The 25,413-nt window shown below is 49.3% G+C and overlaps 4 protein-coding genes across 6 annotated transcripts in view; 3 read left to right on the top strand and 1 right to left on the bottom strand.

The window, feature by feature from the left end:
* The window catches only part of gnl2 (G protein nucleolar 2), a 16,155-nt gene extending 9,002 nt beyond the window's left edge, over window positions 1–7,153 (top strand). The window contains exons 9-16 of the mRNA XM_064350666.1: window positions 72–200; window positions 2,899–3,003; window positions 3,332–3,490; window positions 4,075–4,182; window positions 4,329–4,810; window positions 5,684–5,763; window positions 6,241–6,320; window positions 6,723–7,153. Of these exons, the coding sequence (XP_064206736.1) occupies window positions 72–200; window positions 2,899–3,003; window positions 3,332–3,490; window positions 4,075–4,182; window positions 4,329–4,810; window positions 5,684–5,763; window positions 6,241–6,320; window positions 6,723–6,863 (1,284 nt within the window). The 3' untranslated portion in view covers window positions 6,864–7,153. The remainder of the gene's footprint in view (window positions 1–71; window positions 201–2,898; window positions 3,004–3,331; window positions 3,491–4,074; window positions 4,183–4,328; window positions 4,811–5,683; window positions 5,764–6,240; window positions 6,321–6,722) is intronic.
* Window positions 7,149–18,170, bottom strand: dnali1 (dynein, axonemal, light intermediate chain 1). 3 transcript variants are annotated; one of them, XM_064351649.1, is made up of 6 exons: window positions 18,032–18,170; window positions 9,874–10,010; window positions 9,485–9,654; window positions 9,011–9,189; window positions 8,656–8,820; window positions 7,149–8,190 (listed from the first exon to the last, which is right to left on the bottom strand). In XM_064351649.1, the coding sequence occupies exons 1-6, from the start codon at window positions 18,074–18,076 to the stop codon at window positions 8,155–8,157; spliced, it is 732 nt and encodes a 243-aa protein (XP_064207719.1). In that variant the 5' UTR covers window positions 18,077–18,170; the 3' UTR covers window positions 7,149–8,154. The 3 variants fall into 3 exon arrangements, with proteins under 3 accessions (XP_064207719.1, XP_064207632.1, XP_064207807.1); XM_064351562.1 differs by lacking the exon at window positions 18,032–18,170 and adding an exon at window positions 11,731–12,330; XM_064351737.1 differs by lacking the exon at window positions 18,032–18,170 and adding an exon at window positions 10,217–11,356.
* On the top strand, window positions 12,495–16,295 carry snip1 (Smad nuclear interacting protein). The gene is made up of 4 exons (XM_064350917.1): window positions 12,495–12,820; window positions 13,195–13,303; window positions 14,085–14,656; window positions 15,151–16,295. Exons 1-4 carry the CDS (start codon window positions 12,645–12,647, stop codon window positions 15,410–15,412), a joined length of 1,119 nt encoding a protein of 372 aa, XP_064206987.1. The 5' UTR covers window positions 12,495–12,644; the 3' UTR covers window positions 15,413–16,295.
* The window catches only part of si:ch211-1i11.3 (mitogen-activated protein kinase kinase kinase 5), a 31,659-nt gene continuing 24,364 nt past the window's right edge, over window positions 18,119–25,413 (top strand). The window contains exons 1-7 of the mRNA XM_064307866.1: window positions 18,119–18,449; window positions 18,794–18,933; window positions 20,559–20,746; window positions 21,518–21,686; window positions 22,602–22,708; window positions 23,315–23,485; window positions 24,632–24,744. Coding sequence (XP_064163936.1) covers window positions 18,119–18,449; window positions 18,794–18,933; window positions 20,559–20,746; window positions 21,518–21,686; window positions 22,602–22,708; window positions 23,315–23,485; window positions 24,632–24,744 — 1,219 coding nt within the window. The remainder of the gene's footprint in view (window positions 18,450–18,793; window positions 18,934–20,558; window positions 20,747–21,517; window positions 21,687–22,601; window positions 22,709–23,314; window positions 23,486–24,631; window positions 24,745–25,413) is intronic.

The following is a 25,413-nucleotide window of genomic DNA, read 5'->3' as shown; positions in this document are numbered from 1 at the left end:
CAGAAGCACAGGCAGGGGTTTCCCCCCCGTATCTGAGCGCTGATTCCCCCCCCCCCCCCCCCCCCCCGCAGCTCCATGGCGATAAGAAGCAGATCAGCGTGGGGTTCATCGGGTACCCCAACGTGGGCAAGAGCTCCATCATCAACACGCTGCGCTCCAAAAAGGTCTGCAACGTGGCCCCCCTCGCCGGGGAGACCAAGGTGAGGCGCGCGTCATGCACACACACTCCCACAAACATGCTCTCGCACTGTCACACACACACACACACACACTCACTCCCACAAACATGCTCTCGCACTGTCACACACACACACACACACACACAAACATGCTCTCGCACTGTCACACGCACACACACACACACACACACACTCCCACAAACATGCTCTCGCACTGTCACACGCACACACACACACACACACTCCCACAAACATGCTCTCGCACTGTCACACCACACACAACACACACACACACTCCCACAAACATGCTCTCGCACTGTCACACACACACACACACACACACTCCCACAAACATGCTCTCGCACTGTCACACCACACACACTCCCACAAACATGCTCTCACCGCACACACACACACACACACTCCCACAAACATGCTCTCGCACTGTCACACACACACACACACACACACACTCCCACAAACATGCTCTCACACTGTCTCACACACACACACTCCCACAAACATGCTCTCACACTGTCTCACACACACACACTCCCACAAACATGCTCTCACACTGTCTCACACACACACACTCCCACAAACATGCTCTCACACTGTCTCACACACACACACACTCCCACAAACATGCTCTCACACTGTCTCACACACACACACTCCACAAACATGCTCTCACACTGTCTCACACACACACACTCCCACAAACATGCTCTCGCACTGTCACACACACACACACACACACACACACACACACTCCCACAAACATGCTCTCGCACTGTCACACACACACACACACACACACACTCCCACAAACATGCTCTCGCACTGTCACACACACACACACACTCCCACAAACATGCTCTCGCACTGTCACACACACACACACACACACACTCCCACAAACATGCTCTCGCACTGTCACACACACACACACACACACACTCCCACAAACATTCTTTCACACTGTCACGCACACACACACACACACACACACACACACACACACACTCCCACAAACAGCTCTCACACTGTCACACACACACACACACTCCCACAAACATGCTCTCGCACTGTCACACGCACACACTCCCACAAACATGCTGTCACACACACACACACTCCCACAAACATGCTTTCACACTGTCACACACACACACACATACACACACACACTCCCACAAACATGCTCTCACACTGTCACACACACACGCACACACTCCCACAAACATGCTCTCGACTGTCACACACACACACTCCCTCTAACTCTCACACACACACACATACACAAACACGCAAGACACATGCACACACACATACTCCCTCAAACTCACACATCCACACACACATACATTCTTGCACTCACACATTCATGCTTGTACAGACCCATATTCTTAAACAGGTACACACACACACACACACACACACTCTCTCTCTCGCACACACACAGACCCACTCTCTTACAGATACACACACATTCACACACACACACAGACCCACACTCTTGCACAGATACACAAAATCACTGCACTCTAGGACACTGCATCTTTATTTGGCTCAAAGTGAAGAGGTGCCCCCTACTGGGCGGCAGTAGTATAACCATTAGAGACCTGGGCTTGGATTCCCCGGTGATATTTCACCCTTGAACGTGGTTCTTTGCTTGAATTGAATTACCTCAGGACATATCCAGATGAGTAAATGGATACTACGTACAAATGTAAAATTGCGTAACTCCCACTGGATAAGAGCGTCCGCTGAATGCCAGTAATGTGCTGGCTCCGTCAGAGTGGCCACAGCTCCAGCTCTCCCAGGTCTCCCATCCAGACGCTAATTAAGAGCGCGTCTGCTTAGCTTCGGCCGCTTGACAGTCTGGAAGCCTGCGGTCTGCTGTGGCTGCTGGCTGCATGGGACCCTTGGCCACGGCGGCCATGTTGATTCCTGCTGATTGGCAGTTTGGACCAATTTTAATTTTTCTGAGTTGACTCCAGATCAGTGTGGTTCTGTAAGCCTGGGTCATTAGCAGTCCTAAGGGTCAGTAAAGTAGGCCGACCGCACATACAGGGGAATTATCTCGTAACGTGGTTTTGTACTTTCCGTTCTTTGTTTTGGTGGGGGGTTAGGGTTCTTTGGTTGGTACATCCAACAGTTCCTTTCTTGTGTTTTGTTTGGACATCCAGTTTCAGTCTTCAGTTTTCAGTCTTCCTCGAGAGACAAGCTGATTAAGAAATGACTGTTGCTACTTCGAGGAACTGTTTCTGTATTGCTTTAGACGAAAAGGGGGTGGGGGGGGAGAGTAAGTTTTGACTGCAGAGAGTAACCATAGTCACTCCGCTTGAGCCCCTGTCTGGATATGTGGCCCAAACCAGAGAAACCTGGCAGAAAAATCATCACCGTCTCGATGATTATTTTTTTTTTTTAATATACAAAAGCTCGGGCCCAAAACCTCTTGAGTTGTTTACGGTTTCGCAAAAGAGCGTGACGTTGGGATGCAGGGGCGTCCGAGGACAGTGAATTGCTCGTCGGGGAACCTGGTTTATCAGACGATCTTTCGAGTGGGGGCAAAGGTCACCGTCTCCTTTTCACCGCCGACAGATCTGATTGGCCGGTTAGCCCACAGCGCTGTGTCCGCTAGCACGTCCGGCGAGCACCATTACGTTACATTGCAGTCATTAGGCCTACTGAGCGCGTGCGGTCTCTCCCCCAGGTCTGGCAGTACATCACACTGATGCGACGCATCTTCCTCATCGACTGCCCGGGCGTGGTGTACCCCTCTGACGACAGCGAGACTGACATCGTCCTGAAAGGAGTGGTACGTCCGTCTTGTATATTATTATTCGTATATTTTTGGTTTATTTATCTAGAATTTTCACTTCCACCTGGGTGAAAAAGGACCATTTTTCCACCTTTTTTTCCCTAAACAAAACCATTTTGTTTCAAGCGTTTAAAACTGCATTATTGTGTATGTCCCACTTGTAAGCATGTATATACGTAACGATGGTGGTGATCTTTAAAACAAACAGTGTTTGGGTTTTTATAAAAAAAAGAGTTCCAGACCTGGTTGCAGATGAGAGGTTTTTGTACAGTTTTTGCTTGGTTCCTGAAGTGAGCTGATTTCACCCCTCCCCCTCACCCGTCAGGTCCAAGTGGAGAAGATCAAGAACCCGGAAGAGCACATCGGGGCGGTCCTGGAGCGGGCCAAGCCGGAATACATCCGGAAAACCTACCGGGTCCCGGTCTGGAGCTCGGCCGAGGACTTCCTGGAAAAACTGGCGTTCCGAACGGGAAAACTCCTGAAGGTCAGCGTGGCTCGTTTCCCCGGCGACCCCGGGAGAGGGGGAGGGAGAGGGAGAGAGAGAGGGAGAGGGAGAGGGAGAGGGAGAGAGAGAGAGAGAGAGGGAGAGGGAGAGAGAGAGGGAGAGAGGGAGAGGGAGAGAGAGGAGAGGGAGAGGGAGGAGGGAGGAGGAGGGGAGAGGGAGAGAGAGAGAGAGAGGGTCAGGGGAAGCTGGGAAGATAACAGGAGGAGGGTCTGTGCCGATCAGGCAGCTGTGCACGCCCCCCGCGCTGTAAGATAAACAGGACTCGCAGGCGTCTGCGTCTGTGCCGATGCTCAGGCCATGCTTGGCCAGTCGCGTCACCGGGCTGCAGTCTGTGGGTAGGGCCAGGTTCTGTGTGCTCAGGCCAGGGTCTGCGTGCTCAGGCCGGGGTCTGCGTGCTCAGGCCAGGGTCTGCGTGCTCAGGCCGGCTCGCCTGGACAGGGGTCCTCCTCCTTACTGTCATTCGGTTTTTCTGTGAGGCCTAACGTCCATCCTCTCTCTCTCTCTCACCCTCTCTCTGCCCCCCTACCCCCCTCTCTCTCTCTCTCTCTCTCTGTGCCACACAGGGGGGCGAGCCGGACCTCCCCACTGTTTCCAAAATGGTGCTGAATGACTGGCAGAGGGGACGGATCCCCTTCTTCGTGAAGCCCCCCAACACTGAGACAGACCAGGAGGTGAGAGTGTGGAGCAGCACACACACACACACACACACACACACACACACACACACACACACACACACACACTCGATATATTCATGCAGATACACGCGTGTAGTCTGAATGCTCTCTCTCTCTCTCTCTCTCTCTCTGCTCCACAGCGGCAGGAGAGACTAGCAGCGGTGGCAGCGGCCACACAGGAAGTGGGCCCCGCCCTTTGTGAGGGCGAGGGGGCGGAGCCTATGGGAGAGGGTGCGGAGCAGGAGGCCCAGGCTGCACAGCAGCGGGACGGGCAGGTGCAGAAGATCCTCACCTCCCTCCACCAGAACTTCGGCAGGATCAACGTGGTGCCGGACTTCACCGACGAGGACCTGGTGCCCGTGGAGGTGTCGGACATCTCCGACCTCTCAGGGTCCGAGGAGGAGGGGGAGGAGGAGGAGGGGGAGGAAGAGGAGGATAAAGAGGAGGGGAAGGACGGGGGAGAGCAGACGGAAGAGCAGGCCGACGGCTCTGCGGCCACCAGCGCCGCCGCCGCCGCGGACGGCAGGAGTTCGCGCGAGGTCGTCCGGGCCCTGGACGAGAAGATCGCCAAGTACAAGCAGTTCCTGGCCCGCGCCAAATCCAAGAGGTTCTCCGCCATCCGGTACGTTCCGCTGCCCCCGCCCGCCAGCCGGCCGTCTCTCACACACGCGCGTCCTCGGGCTGCCGAGAGCCAGACGCCGCGCCGAGGTGCTCCGAGGTGAACGCTCGGCATTCTGGGTGCTGGCGGCGCTCGTCCCTGCTCGGGGTGATGTACGGCCTGTCGTCCGATCGCCGTCCGGCCCCCTGGCTCTGTTTGTGCGGCGCCCGGTGATGTCACCGCTGTGATTGATTGAACACATCCCCCGTCTGCGCTGCTCCACTGGCCTGTTATCAGCGGTTGGCTGGAATTGAAACAGACCTCCGCTGTTTGTCCAGGGGCAGATTTAATAAAGTTACGGATTTTAAAGTTACTAAACAGATTTAGTAGCGGAGACTCCAGACACTTAATGCAAATCAGGCCTCGCTACAGGAGGCTTTTAAAGGGCTGTTTTATTTATGTTTTTTACCTTATGAAAGGCATTTACAAAGTGAACTATAAAAGATTTTGTAGGTAGAATTCTGCCAAGAGAACAAGGCGGGGGGGGGGGGGGAAGGGGGGCATACGGGAAATCAGTTTAAGGTGAACTCTGGTCTGAAATCAGCATTGTGTCTTTTTATAAAAGCACAAAGAGCAGTTTGGCAGGTGGTGCAGTGGAAGCAGAGATCTGAGGGTGTGGAGGACCAGGCTGGACGCAGTGCTGGACGCAGTGCTGTACGCAGTGCTGGACGCAGTGCTGTACGCAGTGCTGGACGCAGTGCTGGACGCAGTGCTGGACGCAGTGCTGGACGCAGTGCTGGACGCTCTCTGTTCTGTGGGGGAATGAGGGCTCAGAGTGGCCGAATGGCCGCCTCTTGTCACTAAGCGTTCTCACGCCGCTTGCTTTTCATTCCGCAGCATCCCCAAGGCGCTCTCCGAGACGATGCGACCCCCGACAGAGCAGAAGCGCACGGCGCCCACAGAACCGCGCTCACAAGGTGACCCCACTCATTCCGTTCTGCCGCCAGTTTTTATCGTTTTTTTTCCTTTTTCCCCCCCCAAAGTGTCAAAGGAGGAAAGGAGGAATTCTAAACTCTTAGCTTATCCAGAAGACTGCGGGTTATTTAAAAAGCAACTTAAGAAAACAATTTTTTTTAAATCCCTTTCATTGTGGACAACGTATGTCTCTTATGTCTATAAGTTGCAAAGCAAATTATAAATATTCTTTTTAAGTAGTTGAGGGCACACTATATTCCTATCTCACATCCCAGTGCATTATGGGTGCTATTTACAGCAGTAGCTTGGAGCAGTGAGGAAGTGGGGGTTGCTGGTTTGAATCCAGGTTAGGACAATGGGCTGTAACTGTACGTGAGCACTCTACATGATATGAAAGAGCGAATAATAATAATCGGCGATGGAATGCCATAAGCTGATTAATGAGAAACTAAAATTGTTGTCAATATGGTCTGTCCCAGGGACCACGGAGACCAGCAGGAAGAGGAGAGCGGAGGAGGATGGCGAGCAGGGGCCCGTGTCCAAACAGACTTCCAAAGAGGTACCCGCCGTTCCTCACAACGATCATCAGAGTCCTGCAGGGGAAAGAGGGGACCCCCATTTCTCTCCTGGAGGGGAAAGAGGGGACCCCCATTTCTCTCCTGGAGGGGAAAGAGGGGAGCCCCATTTCTCTCCTGGAGGGGAAAGAGGGGACCCCCATTTCTCTCCTGGAGAAGAAAGAGGGGACCCCCATTTCTTTCCTGCAGGGGAAAGAGGGGACCCCCATTTCTCTCTTGGAGGGGAAAGAGGGGACCCCCATTTCTCTCTTGGAGGGGAAAGAGGGGACCCCCATTTCTCTCCTGCAGGGGTAAGAGGGGAGCCCCATTTCTTTCCTGCAGGGGTAAGAGGGGAGCCTCTGTTCTTCTCCCTCTGCTTCATTCCCCGTTTCTCGATTCTCTTGCAGAGGCGAAGGCAGGAGCGCGCTCAGAAGGCCAGGAAGGTGGGGGTGCGGTACTACGACACGCACAACGTCAAGAACAAGAACAAGGACAGGAAGAGGCCCAGGACTGCCCAGGGCAAGGGCAACAGGAAGGGCAAGCGCTAGCCACGCCCAGAGGTCACGCCCCCAGCGGCCACGCCCAAAACGGCACCAAGGCCCCAAACCCCCCCCCCCCCCGTCAAATCACACACCCGTCTGTGCCTGCGTCTCCTGGTTTTTAATCACGAGTTTCGCGATGTCTTAAAACTCCACAGATCCAGGGAAGGGGTGGCGAGGCTTAAGACAGTGTTTCTGTGTTGGAAGCGTTTATTGTACACACCATTTATAAATCCCGTTGTGTGGATATGTATGTACAGAGCCTTGAATGCAATAAACATGGAGAGTATGGACTGCCAGGATTTCATTTTTATTCATCAACAGTACAAAGATTTCAATGGGCCAGTGGATCATTTTTAACTTGTAATATAAAACATTAATTTTTTTTTTTTAACAAAATCAAAAATAATGCCAACGCGGCCACTGTGAAATTGTTTTTTTAACATGCGGTAGGAACTGAACTACTACATTGCAATCTTTCGTACAGGTCAAAGATCAGAGGTGAAAGGTCAAAGATAGTGCAGAGCATTTCTACACAGATGTGTGTATGGCTTTCTGCAGGACTGGTCCATTTGCAGTGTTTTTTCTGCAAGCGTCCCAGACTTAGAAGAGAAAATATTTTTGGTTATGATACCAAGTAGGGAACAACTTATGGCTGTAAATAATTAACAGATATTACATACATTTATGCATTCATAAATCCTAAATAAACAGTAGAGATATGAGACTAAAAACTTATTTAGTAAATTCCTTGTTAATGCCCATTAACTAGGCTTGTGTAACAACTACAGTGAGAAAAATTATTAGTGTGATTTGCATATTTAAACGGTTAAAATGATTTTTGCAAACATAGTTAACAAACATACTTTTTTGTTAAAGTTGAGTCATTTAACAAAGTTATCATTTCCCTTGGAATCTTTATATAAGAACATCATTGGTCCAAGAGTCATTTTGAAGGAAAAAAAAACAGTGATGAACAGAAAATATATGCTGAAAATAGCATGGAAAAAAGAACATTTTCATCTGTCAACAATTTAATCCTTGCAGGCCAAATTAGGACAACTGACGTTTAGCAGAACAGGAACTGCCATTTTGCAAAGCGCTTGAAATGGTGTTATAAACTGAGCTTCCATTCTGTGGATAAAAAGACACAAATAGTGCAATTTTTGCTTCGTTTTTCTGATGTCTGTAGGGTATCGTTTCAGTAAAAATGTATAAAATGGACGTTGAGTCCTTTAATGTGAGGATGTTTGTAAAAACAGTATAAAACGATGGAATATGCCTTGGTGAAGTCCTGTGGTCACTTCTTTGGGGCGACGATGCCCTCCAGTTGGGCCTGAAAGAAAAGAGCACACCTGTGTGTCAGAGGTCAGGTGACACAGGAAGCGCTCTTACGGACAAACGTCATACAAGTCAACATACCTGACGGGTACACTGCATTGAGAAGACTGCATACTGCATACTTTGCGTACTCAACAAGCCTACTCAGTAGTAGGGAAGCGCAATGATTCAAACACGGCCAATGATTGGTCAACATCAGTGTACGTCAAAGAATTTGGAGACACAACCCGTACACCCTGACAGTAAAACATCAACTCAGATGCACAGTGTCTGTCAAATGCATTCTCAAATACAATTCATTTGTATTTGAAATGTTGAAGTCAAAATATGTAAATATGTGTTTCATTTAAAATACCGTACTGTCAAGGAAAAAGAATGTGGAGACACTTCTGATGCGCGTGTCCCCGGGCTGGCAGGAGCGTTAGCACGTTAGCGCTCTCTCTCGGCCGGACGGCCTCACCTTGAGCTGCTGGTTGGTGCGTTTGAGGAACTGGATCTCCTCCGTGTGCTTCTTCTCCTCCACCTGCCGTCTCTCCGTCTCCCGCCTCTCGATGGCCTCGCACTTGGCCTTCTGCTCGTTCACCTGCCGCTCCAGGTCCTTCTTCTCGCTCTCCAACTCCAGTATCTGCGCAGGGGACACAGTGTGGGAGTGATGTGGGACCCAAAATGCAGTCTGCATCTGAAGCTGGATGATGACTCTGGTGCCCAGGGCATTGTGGGAAATGCAGTCTGCATCTGAAGCTGGATGAGGACTCTGGTGCCCAGGGCATCATGGGAAATGCGGTCCACCTCTGTGTGGCCAGCGCAGGCAGTACCTTCTTCTCCAGGTCAGCCTTGCCCTGCTCGGCCTGCAGGGCCTTCCTCATGCCGAAGGCCACGCTGCTCTCGTACAAGGTCTGGTAGGCCGCGATGGTCATGCGTATCTCATCTCGTACCCGTAGCAACAGCAGACCCCTCTCCGAGCAGCTGATGGTCACCTGTCTGATCAGCTCGTCTGGCGGGCAGAAGAGGGGAGGTGGGAGGTGTCGGGTGAGGCATGTACAGCCATGCTCCCAGTGTGTTGTGCTGTGCTGTGCTCAGTTATGTTCAGTTCTAGTCACACTGAAAAGTGAACCTGGTAGACAAGGCAGCACAGCTCTCTGTCTGTGTCTCTGTCTGTGTCTCCGCCTCTGTCTGTGTCTGTGCCTGTGTCTCTGACTGTGTCTGTGTCTCAGTATCTCTGTCTGTGTCTCTGACTGTGCCTCTGTCCGTGTCTGTGTCTCTGTCTGTGTCTGTGCGGGGGGCCGTACCGAAGCACTGCGTGTACAGCTCGCGGCGCACCGGGCATATCCCCGTCTCCCGCGCCTGCCTCTGCTGCAGCTTCAGGTCCAGCAGCTCCTGCAGCTTCACCACGTCCATGCGCGTGCAGGGCGTGCACGACACCTGCTGCACCCACAGCTGGCTGTTATCCACCCACTCCCTGCAGCGCAACGACACGCCGCGGTTAGTGGCGTTGGGGGGTGGGGGGGTGCGAGGTAGGGGAGGTGCAGAAGCGTTAGCAGGGGCGAGGGGGTGGGGTGGCCAAGCAGGGAATCCGTAGCAGTTGCACAATAGCGTTAGGGCGATGGGGGGGGGGGGGGTGCAGGAGTGGCGGGTAGCTTTAGCGGTGATGAGGGGGGCGAGCTAGGGGGGCGCTTACCTTGGTGGAAGCATGGCGTTGAGTATCTCCTCCATCTGCTGTTTGCTGCCATCTCCCGTGGGGCTCTTGGGTTTTGGCGGGGGGGGCACGGGGGCGGTCGAGGCCGGCTGGAGGGGGCTCACTCTCAGAGAACGAGCCTGAGGCGGGGGGGAAAACAACATCGCTCTCATTAGACGCGGTGACATCACCGGTGCGTCAACAGAGGGTAAAATTTAAAGGGACGTCCATTTTGGATTTAAGCGCCGATAAAAATCAAAGCGGTCAAACAGCGGGGAGTCTACGTTGCGCTCGACGTTTTAGAGATGTCCCGTCCAATCGCTAATTGCACCCAGGCTGTATTTACCTTATAAATGCCACACTGAGTTATTTTCCTCTCGGCTTGAACACGCTGTTTGTCACGGCTGGCTCCGGATGAAAGGTACCCAGGTCCTTCAGACAAGTGCGCACTGCTGCTGTAGTTTCAGGAGGCTAATTCCCATCTCACTCATAATTATGCCTTTTTGAAAAGAGACGTTTTGCTAAATCGAATTTGGGAATTGGGAATATACTGCTGTCATCCAGTAGTTCGTTTTTTGGAAAGTTATAGTGCCGTACAACAATGGGGAATGGGAGAGTGAAATTTGTTATTTTTGCTATATAGCCTACTTAAAGCATCTGGATTTGAGTTCAAAAGATTAATATGAGACAAAAGTACAGACAATCAGATCTTATTTAATAGAATTTTCATCGTCTGTACACTTCTGAATTCATCCATCCTACTGCCATCCTCCATTAAATCATCAATAAATACACATGAGCCTGTTCCAGAAGCAGCCATATATGCCCAAGCCAAGACACTACCTCCTCCATAGTTCACAGTGCACAGTTGGGGGGGGGGGGGGTGTTCCTTCCTGTCTCCACACTCTTGGCTTTCCATCACTTTGGTCAAGGCTCATTTTGGTCTGTCCATTAAACTTTGTTCTTTTCTGGTTCATCTCTTTAGAAAATTCTAATCTGACCTTTTTCTTCTTGCTGCAGATGAGGGGCCTCCATCATTCCGTTCTCAGAGTCTTCTGAGGACAGTGGCTAGTGATATTTTCACCCCTGCTCTCTGAAGACTGCTGGTGATGTCACTTCCCATTGTTCTGGGGTTGTTCTTAGGATTCATCTGTCATCAATTGTATTCGTCTTCCCTGGCCAACCTGTTCAGTGTTTAATTCTGAGTCCACCAGTGGTTTCTTTCTTTTACAAGACTTTCCAAAACTTCTGTACTTGATATACCCAGTTTACGTTCTATCCTTCATAATGAATTCTTCTCAGTTAACAGATGAACTGTTTTTCAGCCATAGTTAGTTCTCTGGTCTTCAAGATGGTGTATGCATTCTAATTCCAATCTCCACAGATGAAAACAAAGGTTAAAACTAAAAACAGACACTCACTGCTCTTTAATGTCTGAACAATCCACGCAAAAGGAAACACCTGAGCTATAATTAGCACCTGTCAGTCATCGGTTAACTTACTTCTGGACAACTGAAAATGGGAGGACTCAAGACAAAAACAGCAGCTTCTGTAAAATGGTAAATAATATACTCATATAATTAACGTTCCCATACTTTAGTTTTGGAGGGCGCGCTGTATAGTTCACAAAATAAGGATGAAGATATTGGCCACTAACTGATTTAGAAGGCGATCGTTTGTTCGAATAAATAAATCATGAAAAGATGGAAATATCTACGAATCTGTCCAAAGAAAATCTAGGAAGTTGCTTATGAAGCAGTTCAATCTAGAAGTGTTTTTTCAGGCTGAAAAGCCACATACCTTCACAGGCTATACTTCCCGTAATACCTTTTAACACAGTCGCTTTAACTTTTTTCTTACCTTTGGAGACTTCTTCTCAGTGTTTCTGGTTACCAGAACTGGGGTGTCGTATTTCAGTAATGAATCGGCTGACGGAATCATATTGACAAACTGATTCTAATTCAGTGTATATTATTTTAAATGCTTTTTCAACTAAGTTGGCGATTAGCAGCAGTCAAAGTTTTACTGCGGCAACAAACAACTCCTCCAAGAGTATTGTATACCGTTTCCAAGACAACGGTACTCCAGGGGTACGGCAGCCGTACAGGGAGCAGCACGTTAAAAACAAGACACAAATAGAAACTTCTAATCGTTTTATCTTTGTTGACGCTGGCCACAAGTCTAAGTGCATGCTGTGTGAATGACGTAAATGAATGAATAAATACTGTCCAAGTCTTGAGACTTTTTATGCATTCCATACCACTAACTAATTAGCTAAGTTGGTTAACGTTAGCTTGTTAGCAAGCTAACGTTACCGTCATCAAACGTTAGCAACCTTCCCTAGATTCAGTCTAACATAACTAGACTAATATAGACTAATAAGTCTGTTAGAAAAACAAGAAAGCGCTAGCTAACCGAATTCATCTAAAATAAGCTTGACAAAACACCATAAAAAAATGGAAACTAATTTGAAATAACAAGCACTGCTACAAATAAATTCTCAGCTAGTTAAGACTGGTAAAAACTGGTATAAAAAATATATATAACGCAAATGCGATTAACTTTAAGCGGAACCAATAAAGTCTATGCGTAAGATTTAGCCGAGTCGATTATACAACGATCTAACCGGAAACGGAATGCATTACGGGGACATGTAAACCGGTGTGTGAAATTGGTAGCAATGTGAGGTAATTATTTACCCTTCTTAAAACATTTTCATGTTATGAACTTTATTTCGAAAGCAACAAAGAAAAACCGGTTGATACTTTGGGATAATGGAGAAGGAGAGAAGACACAGAAGGCTCGATTCCCCTCCTCCAGCCCGGGAAAAAAAGATGAAAATCAAAGAAGAGCAACTTAGTCCGGACAGGCCGCAGAGATCCCGGCGCTCGAGTTCGGGGTCTAACGGGAGTAGCTCTAGCCCTCCGCCGCCGAGGAGACGAGCAGACAGGTGGGTGAAATTGATTTTTAACAGGAAAGCGATTGATTGTTTATCGGACATACAGCCCTGTGATCAATTTTTCACACGGATCTTTTTAGCGTAGCTTGGTAACGTTCGTGTCAATTGTGACTATGGTTAGCTTTATTTAGCTACTTTGCCGTAAGCTGGATGCTGCTTAACTAACTGATGTGGTAGCTGAGTGGTATTGCAGCAGTTAGCTACCACTATCAACAGACGCTTCCAACTTTCATCCTTCTAGCTGTTATTCTGACGGAAAGTGACTAACATTAGCCGCTGTTTAGCTTTTGTCGCAACGTTGACTGAAAATTGGACAATTAGTAGTTACACTAAACAGAAACGATTTGATATGTTGTGTTGAATAGGTCGCCTGCTAGAAGAAGAGACAGATCGCCAGCAAGACGGGACAGTAGGTCACCCAGGAGGAAGAGAAACCGAAGTCCCCTCCCGGATAACGACGTTAAAATAAAGCGGGTAACCTAATATTTTACTGAAATAACAAATGGGAAATGTGGTACCTAACGTTATTGATTTGTTATTATGGCATGCGCGCTTTTCAATAAATACTCAGAAGTCTGATATTGGCGATAAATTATGCTGTAGCTTATATCCAGAGGTCAACATAAACATCTATTACTCTGTACATATTACCCATGTCTTTCTCTCTAGAGTCGCCCGTATCTTAAATCATAAGTCTGAGTGATGTTATAACCGCATATCAAGTTTTGTGGCAAGCTAGGGAAATTTAACGGGGATAAGGGCTTACTTTCCTGGCGTATCGCCCTGGTCTTCCACGCCAGAACGCCGCATATTATGTATTACACTTCACCGAAAGGCAAGGCTTCTTGGCTTCAGCACTTACCCGGCCAGACTGACTTGATCTCTACAGTATTCGTATCTGTGACACTGCTGTAAACAGACCCATATGGAGAGCCCATGTGCGGTGGCACTGTTGTATCCTGTCCTGTACCACCTTGTTGTAGACTTCTATATTCTATGGTCTATGGCTGGGCCGGACCAAAACGAGACTATAGAGGCGTCCAGCATGATGCCTGAATATTCCAGAGTACTTGCCTCAGACATGATGAAGGATGGCTTTGAGTCAAGCTAAACACAACGGGTACAAAAAAATAAGTACATGAGATAAACGGTAATTACAATACAAGCACATTTAGCAAGCAGTTGAAGTGACACACGTAAAACGGGTCATGTATTAAATGGTGGTGACCCCTCCTCTTCTCTCCCCCCACCCCAGGAGCGGGACGATCACCGTGGTGACGAGGAGAGGCGGCGGCGCGACCGCTGGGACACGGCGGACGATCGGCGGGGGGGTCAGGAAGAGGAGCGGCCGCGGTCGGGACACCGGGAGCGTGGGGGCGGGGGCGGGGCCAGGCAGAGGGAGCGCGACACGCAGGCGTTTCAGCAGCAGCAGGCCGAGCGGGATCGCCACGACGACCGGCGGCGGGACAACCGGCGCCGCCTGGAGGCCGACGGCCAGAGCGGAGAGCTCCCCGCCTTCGGCGGCGGCGCGGAGGACGGCGACGGCGACCCCCCCGCCGAGAAGGAGAAGCCCAACTTCGAGCTGTCGGGGGCGCTGGTGGAGGACACCAACACGTTCCGCGGGGTGGTGATCAAGTACAACGAGCCCCCCGAGGCGCGCATCCCCAAGCGGCGCTGGCGGCTGTACCCCTTTAAGAACGACGAGCCGCTGCCCGTCATGTACATCCACCGGCAGAGCGCCTACCTGCTGGGCCGCCAGCGCAAGATCGCCGACATTCCCATCGACCACCCGTCCTGCTCCAAGCAGCACGCCGTCTTCCAGTACCGGTGAGCGCCGCCAGAGCCTTTCAGCACGGGGCCCAGCGCAGCGCAGGCCAGCCCAACACGGTTCAGCACAGTCTAGCACAGTCCAGCACAGGCCCCTACGCAGTTCAGCACAGTCCAGCACAGTCTAGCACAGTCCAGCGCAGAAGACAAAATCACAACACACATTCCAATATCCTGAAAAGTGTAAAAAATGTAGAATTTTCAATTTAGGATTTAAATTGCACCAGACAGAACGAATGAATCCCCTACTCTACATTTGTTTATTCTCAATAAATTGAGATAAAGAATGAAGTGTGCATGCCTACATTAAGACTACTCACCCCCTGCTATTTTACAGTGATTGATCAGCTTTATTGAATAGTAGACTGAGCCCTGTGGACTTGAGTTCCTGTGCAGTGAGCGTAGGATGCCAAAATGGCCGCCTGTAACTCAGATGCTAGTGTGCAGTGTTAATACGCATTACTGGCGCATTCGCCGATCCTCTGTTTCTCCAGGCTGGTGCCGTTCACGCGCGCGGACGGCACCACGGGCCGGAGGGTGAGGCCTTACATCATCGACCTGGGCTCGGGCAACGGGACCTACCTGAACAACAGCCGCATCGAGTCGCAGCGCTACTACGAGCTCAAGGAGAAGGACGTGCTCAAGTTCGGCTTCAGCAGCCGCGAGTACGTGCTGCTGCACGAGTTCTCCGACACCAGCGAGGTGGACGCCCGGCCGCCGGAGGAGGAGGACGACGACGAGGGCCTGGACGAGTGAAGGGGCCCAGGGGCATCGTGGGAAACGTAGTCAAACTGAGCGCTAGACGTTGACTTTTCAAAAACAAGCTATCTCTCTCTCTCTCTCTCTCTCTCTCTCTCTCTCTCTCTCTCTCCCGGAAGTGGCACGGCCTCGTGCTGAAATGGGTTGGGCTGCGTCCAGGGTTAGCGGAACACACTACGCACACGCGTGGGCCAGAGGCAGGCGCTTCTTTAAAGCGGTCCAACGCCAGGACGTCCGGTTATCTCTTCTCAGGTCATTTGTATTAGTGCTGTAGTGCAGTCTGTTCGGTTCATCTCGCGTCCTGTAGCTAACAGTGCTTCTCCAGTCCATGTTCAGCAGCAGTAACCGGTACCCTAAGCAGAAGTATGTATATATATTTTTTTTAATAATAAAAATCTTTGAATAAAAATAATGGCTTATGTCCAGACGGGTTGCTGTAAATGACCCTGGATGTGTTGAACGTGCACCCTGGATGTGGTTTTTCTTTTTTTTTTTTTCTTTTTTTAATTTACGCTCTTTGAACATAGTTCACTCATTTCGGGTGAAAGGATGAAAGAGAAGAAAAAGGTTTCCTGCTTTCATGTATACTGTTCTTCTGTGAGTGAACCTGTGAGCTAATCAGGCCCTGCTTTGTGCAGCAGTCTGTGAGCGAGGCATTGTGGGCACACATTTTTGCCATTGCGCTCTACATGTTTATGTAGTTCTGCAAACATCTGCATCGCTCCGAAAGTTGTGAATAATCTGAATTCTGCTCTGCAAGGCTGTGCTTTTCACCTTTTTTTTTTTTCTTTATACCGTTTTTGAAATCCTGCAGCCTACGTACATTTTTCAGTTTCTTTTTAAATGTTTTTTATTGTACATAAAGATCATATAAAAAATACCTGCGTTTCCAGTAAGTTATTGTGTCCTGTCACTGCACCTGGACAGCATGAAACTGAACTTTCGGCATAACTTTGCAGAGCCAACCTTGAAGCGTTTGTTCTGAACTTGTTAATTATAAGGTTATCCATCAAGTTCGGCCTTTCTGTGTGGAGTTTACATGTTCTCCCCAGTGTCTGTGTGGGTATCCATGCATGCAGGTAGGCTGATTGGAGACTAAATTGTCCATAGGTATGAGTGTGTGAGTGAATGGTGTGTGTGTCCCCTGCAATAGATTGGCAGCCTGTCCAAGGTGTATTCCTGCCTCTCGCCCAATGCGTGCTGGGATAGGCTCCAGCAACCCTGTCCAGGAATAAGCGGGTATAGATAACGGATGGAAGGTTATCCAAGGTATGCCATGAATAGGCAATAGAAGTGCACTGATCACATGTGCATGGCTTTACTCTTCCACGGTCAATTATTAACAGTGTGAAAGTCCAACGTCACTGTGTCTTGTGATAGAGAGATAAAGTATGCCATCGCCCATAACTGTCTACGGTACACAGTCAGAAAAATGCACCACACTCCATAAAGCCTTAAAGCTTCAGAACTGAGGTTTTTTTTTTTTTTTATTACAGTTAACGAGGCACGAAGGAGGCGTCTAGTGCAGATTCTAAACTCGGCTGGTGGACCGAGATTACAAACATGCCGAGGACCCGTAGTCATGAAGCATCTCAAGTAGAAGAGTCACTCTATGTTTCGTGTATTCACATCCTAACTTTACCCATCATCAGCCGAACGGCAACACATATCGGCACTCCAACTCAGAGGCTCTTTTCTTTACTCATTTATTTTCGCGGCCAACGCGGGCCTGTGAGACCCTATTGGGTCTATGTCCCACGAGGTATCGAGCACTCGGTCACAAAATTTAAAACAAATTTAAAATTGTCGAGGCCAAACTGTTATGAACCATTAGGGGGCAGTATTGTCCAACTAGAGGAACGCTAGTATGCCTTGAAAGTGGAAACGCGTCCAAGCTGTTGACGGAAGAACACTACGCAGGTCCACTTTCAATACAATTTCGAGACTGTCAGTACCTATAAACGTGGGTTGGGCTAAAATTAGTCGAATATCACTTCCATCGCTATCCCGGAATTGGTGAGAAAAAGGGTTTGGATTTAAGTTTTTTGGAACCCACAGAGAATTTCTTGTTAACGCTCCAGGTCCGGGCAGTTCTACATGGTTCATGTTTGTATTGCAAATCCTTGTCGAGCTGTTTTAACGAATTGGACGGAAAACTACGAGTTCAAATTCCAACGCAGAAAATTCCAGCGCACGGATGGGGGGTGAAAACATGACCTAGCAACCAACGTGTCTGGTCATGAAATAAGTTGTCCACCGGCCGCCTAAGTGTTAGCTGTTCCTTGAGCGGAAATAACTTCGCAGTACCGATTTTGGGTGCTATAAAGTTTTATTACTTGTTGACTAAATATTTGTCGACCGAATAGCCTACATGTAAGGAAAGGGTGTTTTACATGTATGCACGCATAGTGCGGTGCGTTGTATTTAAATGAAGGTAATTCAAATCCAGGATCTCAAACGTAAACGGAAAGGGGAAGACAGCTGGCAACCAGACAACGGGCTGCGCAAAACTGTCTACAAGACTCTCTCTGTGTCGCTCTCTCTCCCTCCCTCCTTCTCTCTCGCTGACAGAGGCGTGTCTAGAAGGGGTAGGAATGTAGCTATCACGCGTCTTACCTGTATTGTAGAAGGAGCGTGGTTGCGAGGCGGACATATAAACATTCGCTGCTGATTTTAGAGCCATAAAAAAACAATCAGTTGGGCATGGAGAGAACCGACCGCAGGCGACGGAGCCTGCAGGACTTCAGGCGGAGAGATTCTCTCAGAATCCCGGCCGGAAGTATGTGGCAGGACCCCCTGGCCATCGAGCTGAGCAGCGCAAATAAAGGAATCGTCTCGCCGCGCACTCGGTCGAGAGCATTGTCGGTGGTTTACGTCGTGGTCGAGGACGCGTCGCTGCCGCAGACCGAGGAGAACCTGTCGCTGAAGTGCCTGAAAGAAGCGTGCGCCGACGCGCGCGCTGTCTTCAAAACTATTCCCTTCGAAAGAATTGCGCTCGGGACTACGGATATTCTGGATAGCTTTTATAATGCAGGCAAGTGCGGACACGCAGCTAAGTATGTTTATCTGACTGGTCAAGGGAATGACCAATGATTTCGTGGAAAACACCACTGGTTTGGTTTTTAAATATACTTTCTTTTTTTTTTTTTTACAGATAGTCTAGACTAAACGCATGCTATAGCAGTTTGAAAGTAACCTGTTGACAAAAAATGGGAATCCTAATAGCAGCAACAGTTCAACTGACACTGGCAAACTATTTTACACTTCTAAGCAATCCCTTTGCTGTGACTGTTAACGGATCCTGTCTATGTACTACTATGTTGTGATAGTGACTTCAGGCCCAAAGTAATTGTATGATCATGTTTTTTTTCCCCCCAGATGTCGCCGTCGTGGAGATGAGCGACTCCTTTTGTCAACCCTCGCTGTTCTACCACCTTGGCGTGAGAGAGAGTTTCAGCATGACCAATAACATCATTTTGTATTGCAACAAGCAGGACAACGACCTGCAAGCGCTGAAGGTAAAAACACGCACGCGCTTTAGCACGCGCAGATGTTTTATAGGTGTTTCGCTCGCGACGTAGAGGATGACAGCGTTCACGCAGTTAATCAGACTGGACCGAACACCTGCGCGTGGGATATTAATGACATCACAGGTTTCCCTTTTCACCGTTTTGAACGGTGGGTGGTGTTTGTCTTCTCGACACGTCGACTACATTAGAGCGACATTATAGGGTCATCAGTGCTTAAACGAGTAACATAAAATCGCACTAACGGTCAAACTCCAAGAGTAATTAACGTTCTTCCGTTTGAAGACAGCTTCTAGAAGACCAGTGCCTTCAGCGCATTGCTCATGTTAAATATCCTAAAGAAAATGTCAAATGTTATTATTTCCGCAAAGATTCATTGACTATCATTCGACACGCACGAGAGTTTCTGTAAAAGGCCTTTTATTTTTTGAAACGCAACGCTGTGTGACTAATGAGCCTTAAACAGGTCTGGCCAGGCCTTGAGTGCGGAGTCCCCCGAGGGTACGGGATCCTCTCTCAAAATAGCAGGACGGCCAGGATCTTTTTTTACGCTCTATCCTGTTTTTCAGTGCTAACCTCTGCGTCGCGTGCGCAAAATGTGAGCTCTTTTAGTGGCCAAAGTGACCGGGGTCTTCTTGGAGTGCGTTGGAATGTTGCGTAATAATATTGATTGGAAGTTGGACGGATAAATGCCCTCAGTGAGGCAAATTAAGCAACTTTTAAGACTGCTGCCATGTTTGCCAGATAAATCGTGCAACATTTCAAATGAAGTAAAATGGAGAAGCTGTATACATATCTAGCAGCAGCACCCTACAGTGGGGTGAGATCTACTTAGGAAACTGTTTTCTTTGCTCTTACTGTAGTTTAGTAACTTTAATGGACATAGTCATTCAGCAGATCCAAAGATTATTAATGAAAATCAGCTACTAACAAATTACGAAGTGATTTGTTTCTTCTTAAATGTGGTCGGGTCCGGGCACTGTGTTTGTGTGTGTGTTTGTGTAGGTGCGTGCCTGCGTGACGATGTGTGCATAAATGTGTATAATGAGTGTGTGAGTATCTATGTGCCTATGTATCTGTGTGTGAATATGTATGTGCCTGTGTGTGTATAATGTGTGTGTGTGTGTGTGCATAATTTCTGTGTTTGTGTGTACGTATGTGCGTGTTCGTTCGTTGACCAGTCTGTCCCTCTGCCCCCTGCAGGAGCAGTGTGTGTATATTGTGTGTGTGTATGTGTATGTGTATAATGTGTGTTTGTGTGTACGTATGTGTGTGTTCGTTCGTTGACCAGTCTGTCCCTCTGCCCCCTGCAGGAGCAGTGTGTGTATATTGTGTGTGTGTATGTGTATGTGTATAATGTGTGTTTGTGTGTACGTATGTGTGTGTTCGTTTGTTAACCAGTCTGTCCCTCTACCCCCTGCAGGAGCACTGTATGTATAATGTGTGTTTGTGTGTACGTATGTGTGTGTCCGTTCGTTGACCAGTCTGTCCCTCTGCCCCCTGCAGGAGCAGTGTGTGTATATTGTGTGTGTGTATGTGTATGTGTATAATGTGTGTTTGTGTGTACGTATGTGTGTGTCTGTTTGTTGACCAGTCTGTCCCTCTGCCCCCTGCAGGAGCAGTGTGGGAGCTACACCTTCCTGCCGTACGTGGTGTCCCCGCAGGGGAAGGTGTTCGCCTGTGATGCTGGGATGGCCACCAGCATTAAGGAGCTGATGAGGCCCAGCTTCAAACTGGAGCCCCTGCTCACCCCACTGGTGGACCAGCTCGTCCGGCTGCTGGACAGCGTCCAAATAAACTTCAGGTGAGCCCCGTGCTTCTCTCCCATTGGTCAGTAGTGAACTCCAGATAAGCCCTATGCTCGGCTGCTATTTGTCAGTTCTGAGCTCCAGGTGAGCTCTTCGCTGTGGGGGGGGGGGGGGGTGGATGGGGATGGGGGATGCTCCAGGTGAGCACCCCTCTCAGAGGTGCAGGTCAAAGCTCCTGGTACTGTCTGGTGTGGCTTTTGGCAGTACCAGGCAGTGGATCCAGTATTTTTTGTATTGAAGTGTGGGAATGTTGGCAACCATGCACATGTGTTTCCAGCACTCTAAGGTCAACTTTGGAAGCTGACTGCAGGCTTCCCACAAGTCGAGGAAAACCTGGAATATTTTTGATGCAGTTTTCTTGTCCTGGGAAAGGTCATGGAAAGTGAAAAAACTGGAGTCTCCTGGAAAAAACTTTTTGTCCTGGAAAATGTTTTTAGTGTACCATTAAAAGCCAAGAAGATTAAAGGTTTAAGTATACAACCACAATTCTATCCCCCAAGTCCACAATCCAGCCCCCCTCCCAATCACAGTCTCCCCATTCCTGCAATCACGAAAAATAATATCTTGAAAAAAGTGAGGGGCATGTGGTTGGTTCAGCCCTTAATTCTGAGCTCCCTCTCTCCCTCTCTTTCGCTCTCTCTCTCTCTCCCCCCTCCCTCCCTCTCTCTCTCTCTCTCGCTCTCTCTCTCCCCCCCTCTCCTCCCTCCCTCCCTTCCTCTCCCTCTCTCTCTCTCTCTCTCTCCCTCTCTCTCTCCCTCCCTCCACAGTGAGTATTTCCGGGAGTCCGTCCGGCAGGAGATCCGGACCGCGAGGGAGCGCTTCAGCGGGAAGGAGCTGAGCCGGGAGCTGGGCCGGATCCAGAACCGGCTGGACACCGTGGAGCTGCTCAGCCCCGACATCGTCATGAACCTCCTGCTGTCCTACCGGGACGTCCAGGTCAGGACCCCCACCCCCCCCACACAGGCCTGTCCCGCCACTCCCCCCCAAACAGGCCTGTCCCGCCACCCCCCCCCCAAACAGGCCTGTCCCGCCACCCCCCTAAACAAGCATATAGAACTATAATTTTCTAATAGTTTTTTTTTTTTTAATCATGTATCAATCCCATCCACTGGGCACTGGGATTAGTAGCTGTGCAGCACCACTTGAAGCGTGAGTTTGGGGTTGCCAGGTATGCAGTACTGTTGGCTGCAGTGGGACTGGCGGTGGGAGTGCAAGTTTACAGTCACTGATATGCATACCTGGCAACCTCAAGCTCATGCTTGCAGTTCTGTCACTTCACTTAGCATTAATGTTACAAATGGGTATGACGGTCACAAAAAGCAAATTTCCCAAATATTTGGACGATTCTTATAAGGGTTCAGATGACCCAGCAGCGGATGCTGGCTCATGGTTTGAGAAGCGATAGCATAACGGAAAAGGCTTATGATGCTGGTGACCTCAATGGAAAAAAAAAAAAAGTTTCCACAGATGGGCTCTGTTTGTAGAGCATAATGGTTTTAATATGAAAGCATCTCACTTGCTCCTGAGGCTTAACAATGAATAATATATCTTTCCACAATACACGTGTTGTGCACATTGCAGTAACTCAGTAAGAATGTTATTAGAATAATAAAAATGATGGTTTTGTTGCATGTTGCGAGTGTTAGATTTTAATTCCAGCGTCAGTGGTGTGGTGTGGAGGGGCGGGGGGGCTGCTTTTAATGCTGTCAAGCCTGGTGTCAGGGGTTGACTGTAATGCACTGTCACAACAAGCTTGACTGGGGCTTGAATCTGTGTTTAGCATGAGTGTGAAATATTAGCGGTGTCTGGCTCCCAGGCTGAATAATGCATTGTAATGTGATCTGACCCCAGGACTACGATGCAGTTATAAAGCTGGTGGAGACCCTGTCGAACCTCCCCACGTGTCTGGTGGCCACCCAGCAGAATATCAAATTTCACTACATTTTTGCACTGAACAGGTACCTCACTTTTTTTCTATTTTTTTTTTTTTTTTTTTAAATGGCGTTGCATTGTTGGTTTTTGTGGCGGCTGCTTTGTTTAACATATAACACAGTGGATCCATTCAGTGACCGGTTGGTGCGTGTCTGTCAGCTCATTAACCCTGGAGCTCGCTGTTCACTGAGCTCCCATTCCATTCCTGCACTGTCATGCAATGTGAATATTAGCGAATGCAGGAGTTCACGTTCATGACATTCCATCAGACCTTTTCGCCGAAATGTTACCTGAGGTTAAGTCAGAATGCTATTTGTGTGTTGTTTATTTATTTTAATTTTTTTTTGCCATTTAGCTGATTGAACTCCCGATACTGTTTTTAAGTATGTTAAAACTAATGTGGGTGCAGTACACAGTACGAAGTTATACTGTGATGTGAGACTGTGAAAAGTCTGAAGCTTCGCGTTTCAGTCCCACGCCCTGTACGCGTGGAGCCCTGAAGCTGTCCGAGCTCAGGTCTTCCGGTTTACTCTGTGCTGGGTGTTGGATCCGCGGTGTCAGTGTGGGTGTGAAACGGCGTGGGCTCTGCCCGGGTGGGTAACCCTGGCGTGTGTTTCTGCCGGTGCCCGCAGGAGGAATCTGGCGGGCGACCGCGCCAAGGCGCTGTCCATCATCCTCCCCATCGTGGAGTCGGCCGGGAGGGTGCCCTCCGACGTGTACTGCCTCTGCGGGCGCATCTACAAGGACCAGTTCCTCAGCTCCGGGTTCTCCGACACCGAGAGCCGCGACCTCGCCTGCTACTGGTGAGGGCCGCTCCCGACTCGAACCCGGGTCCGAGAAAAACGGGGGGTTCCCCAAACCAGCTGGGCCGTCCCAGAGGCCCAGGGGGGTCCCCCGGAAAAGAAAACAGAGAAAATGTCTGAGTCATTAATATTAGTAACGAATATTTGTATATTTGCAGTGGACACTGGGTAAAGGTGTCTCTTAAAATTGAACATTCTGTTGAGGTGGGGGTGGGGGATCTTAGGTCAGTGAATGGTAATTTTTTGGTATTGAGATGAAAAGTTTAGGAACCCCTGTCCTGAAATGTGCAGTGTAAGTGTGTTGGATATATCGCTGTTTATTAGAATTGTTGTTGGAATTGTTATGTAGGAATTCAGTAAGTCCTGCAGTTACACAAAAAAACTGATCCCTTGGGCCGTTTGGCTGGGAGGGACTATTGCTGAAGCTCAGATGGCCCGTGTTGGGGGAAAAGGTCAAAGGCCCACCCCCCCCCTCCCCCCAGCCCCCCCCCAGTAAAACTGCTGATGATGTCAAGAATGTTGTTTTTGAGCTGGAGTTTCTGAAAGTCACTTCTGGGTGGAGACAGGCAGTGGAACATGGCACTGTCTCAGTGTTCATAGTGAAGACATTATTCTGAACTGAAAGTAACACCTTCTTAGGGTTCATAGTGAAGACATCATTCTGAACTGAAAGTAACACTGTCTTAGGGTTCATAGTGAAGACATCATTCTGAACTGAAAGTAACACTGTCTTAGGGTTCATAGTGAAGACATCATTCTGAACTGAAAGTAACACTGTTTTAGGGTTCATAGTGAAGACATTATTCTGAAATGAACACTGTTTCAGTGTTAATAGCGAAGACATTTTTAAATTAACACTGTCTTCGTGTTCATAGTGGGAACACATGTTCTTTAACTGAAAATAACTCATGATAGTGTTCATAGTGAAGATGCACTATTTTGAACTTTCCACTGTTTCAATATTTATAGTGGAGAAACATTATCCTTCTTAAGATTCAGCTTGCGGGTACACTGTTTTTGTCAGGATCACTCTTGAGCTAGTCCAGCCTCTCTTTAATGTTAACAGAATAAGGGTGAGACCTCCTCTAGCCTCCGGCCAGCCAATCACGTGCCCTCTTTTCTTCTTCTCCTGTTCCCGGCGGGCAGGTACGCCAAGGCGTTCGAGGGCGAGCCCACGCTGCACTCCGGCATCAACAGCATGGTGCTGCTCATGGCGGCCGGACACGAGTACGACACGTCCTTCGAGCTGCGCAAGATCGGTACGCCGCTCGGGGGTGGGGAGAGAGAGAGAGGGGGAGAGAGGAGGGAGGAGGGGGGGAGAAGGGGGGGGAGAGAGGGAGGAGAGAGGAGAGGGGGGAGGAGAGAGGAGTTAGAGAGGAGGGAGAGAGAGGGAGGGAGGTAGAGAGAGAGGGAGAGAGAGGAGCGAGAGAGAGAGGGGGTGTAGAGGGGTTAGAGAGGCGGAGAGAGGGGGGGAGAGGTAGAGGTTAGAGAGGAGAGAGAGAGGGGGGGAGAGAGAGAGGGAGAGAGAGAGAGGGGTTAGAGAGAGAGGAGAGAGAGAGGCGGGGTGGTGTAGAGAGAGAGAGTTAGAGAGAGAGCGAGAGAGAGGGGCGGGGTGGTAGAGAGAGAGAGAGTTAGAGAGAGGCGGGGTGGTAGAGAGAGAGAGAGTTAGCGAGAGAGTGAGCGAGAGAGAGGCTGGGTGGTAGAGAGAGCGCGCGAGCGAGAGAGAGAGAGAGACTGCAGATCCAGCGCTCTCTGGATCAAACGAGCTCTGTGCCAGCGCGGCTGTTTGGTTTACCCGTGACATGAGTAATCAAACAAAAAAAAAAAAAAACGGCTTCTTTTGCCAAGTGTGTACTCCTATCATCCTGGGAGTTTCTGTTGTGGATACACACAGGAAACTGATATCCACCATTTGGGTCTACAGCTGC

This window comes from Anguilla rostrata, chromosome 1, assembly GCF_018555375.3.
Source record: "Anguilla rostrata isolate EN2019 chromosome 1, ASM1855537v3, whole genome shotgun sequence".
Taxonomy (NCBI): domain Eukaryota; kingdom Metazoa; phylum Chordata; class Actinopteri; order Anguilliformes; family Anguillidae; genus Anguilla; species Anguilla rostrata.
Note: the sequence above shows the minus strand (reverse complement) of the source record. Positions and strands in the feature narration are given on the sequence as shown.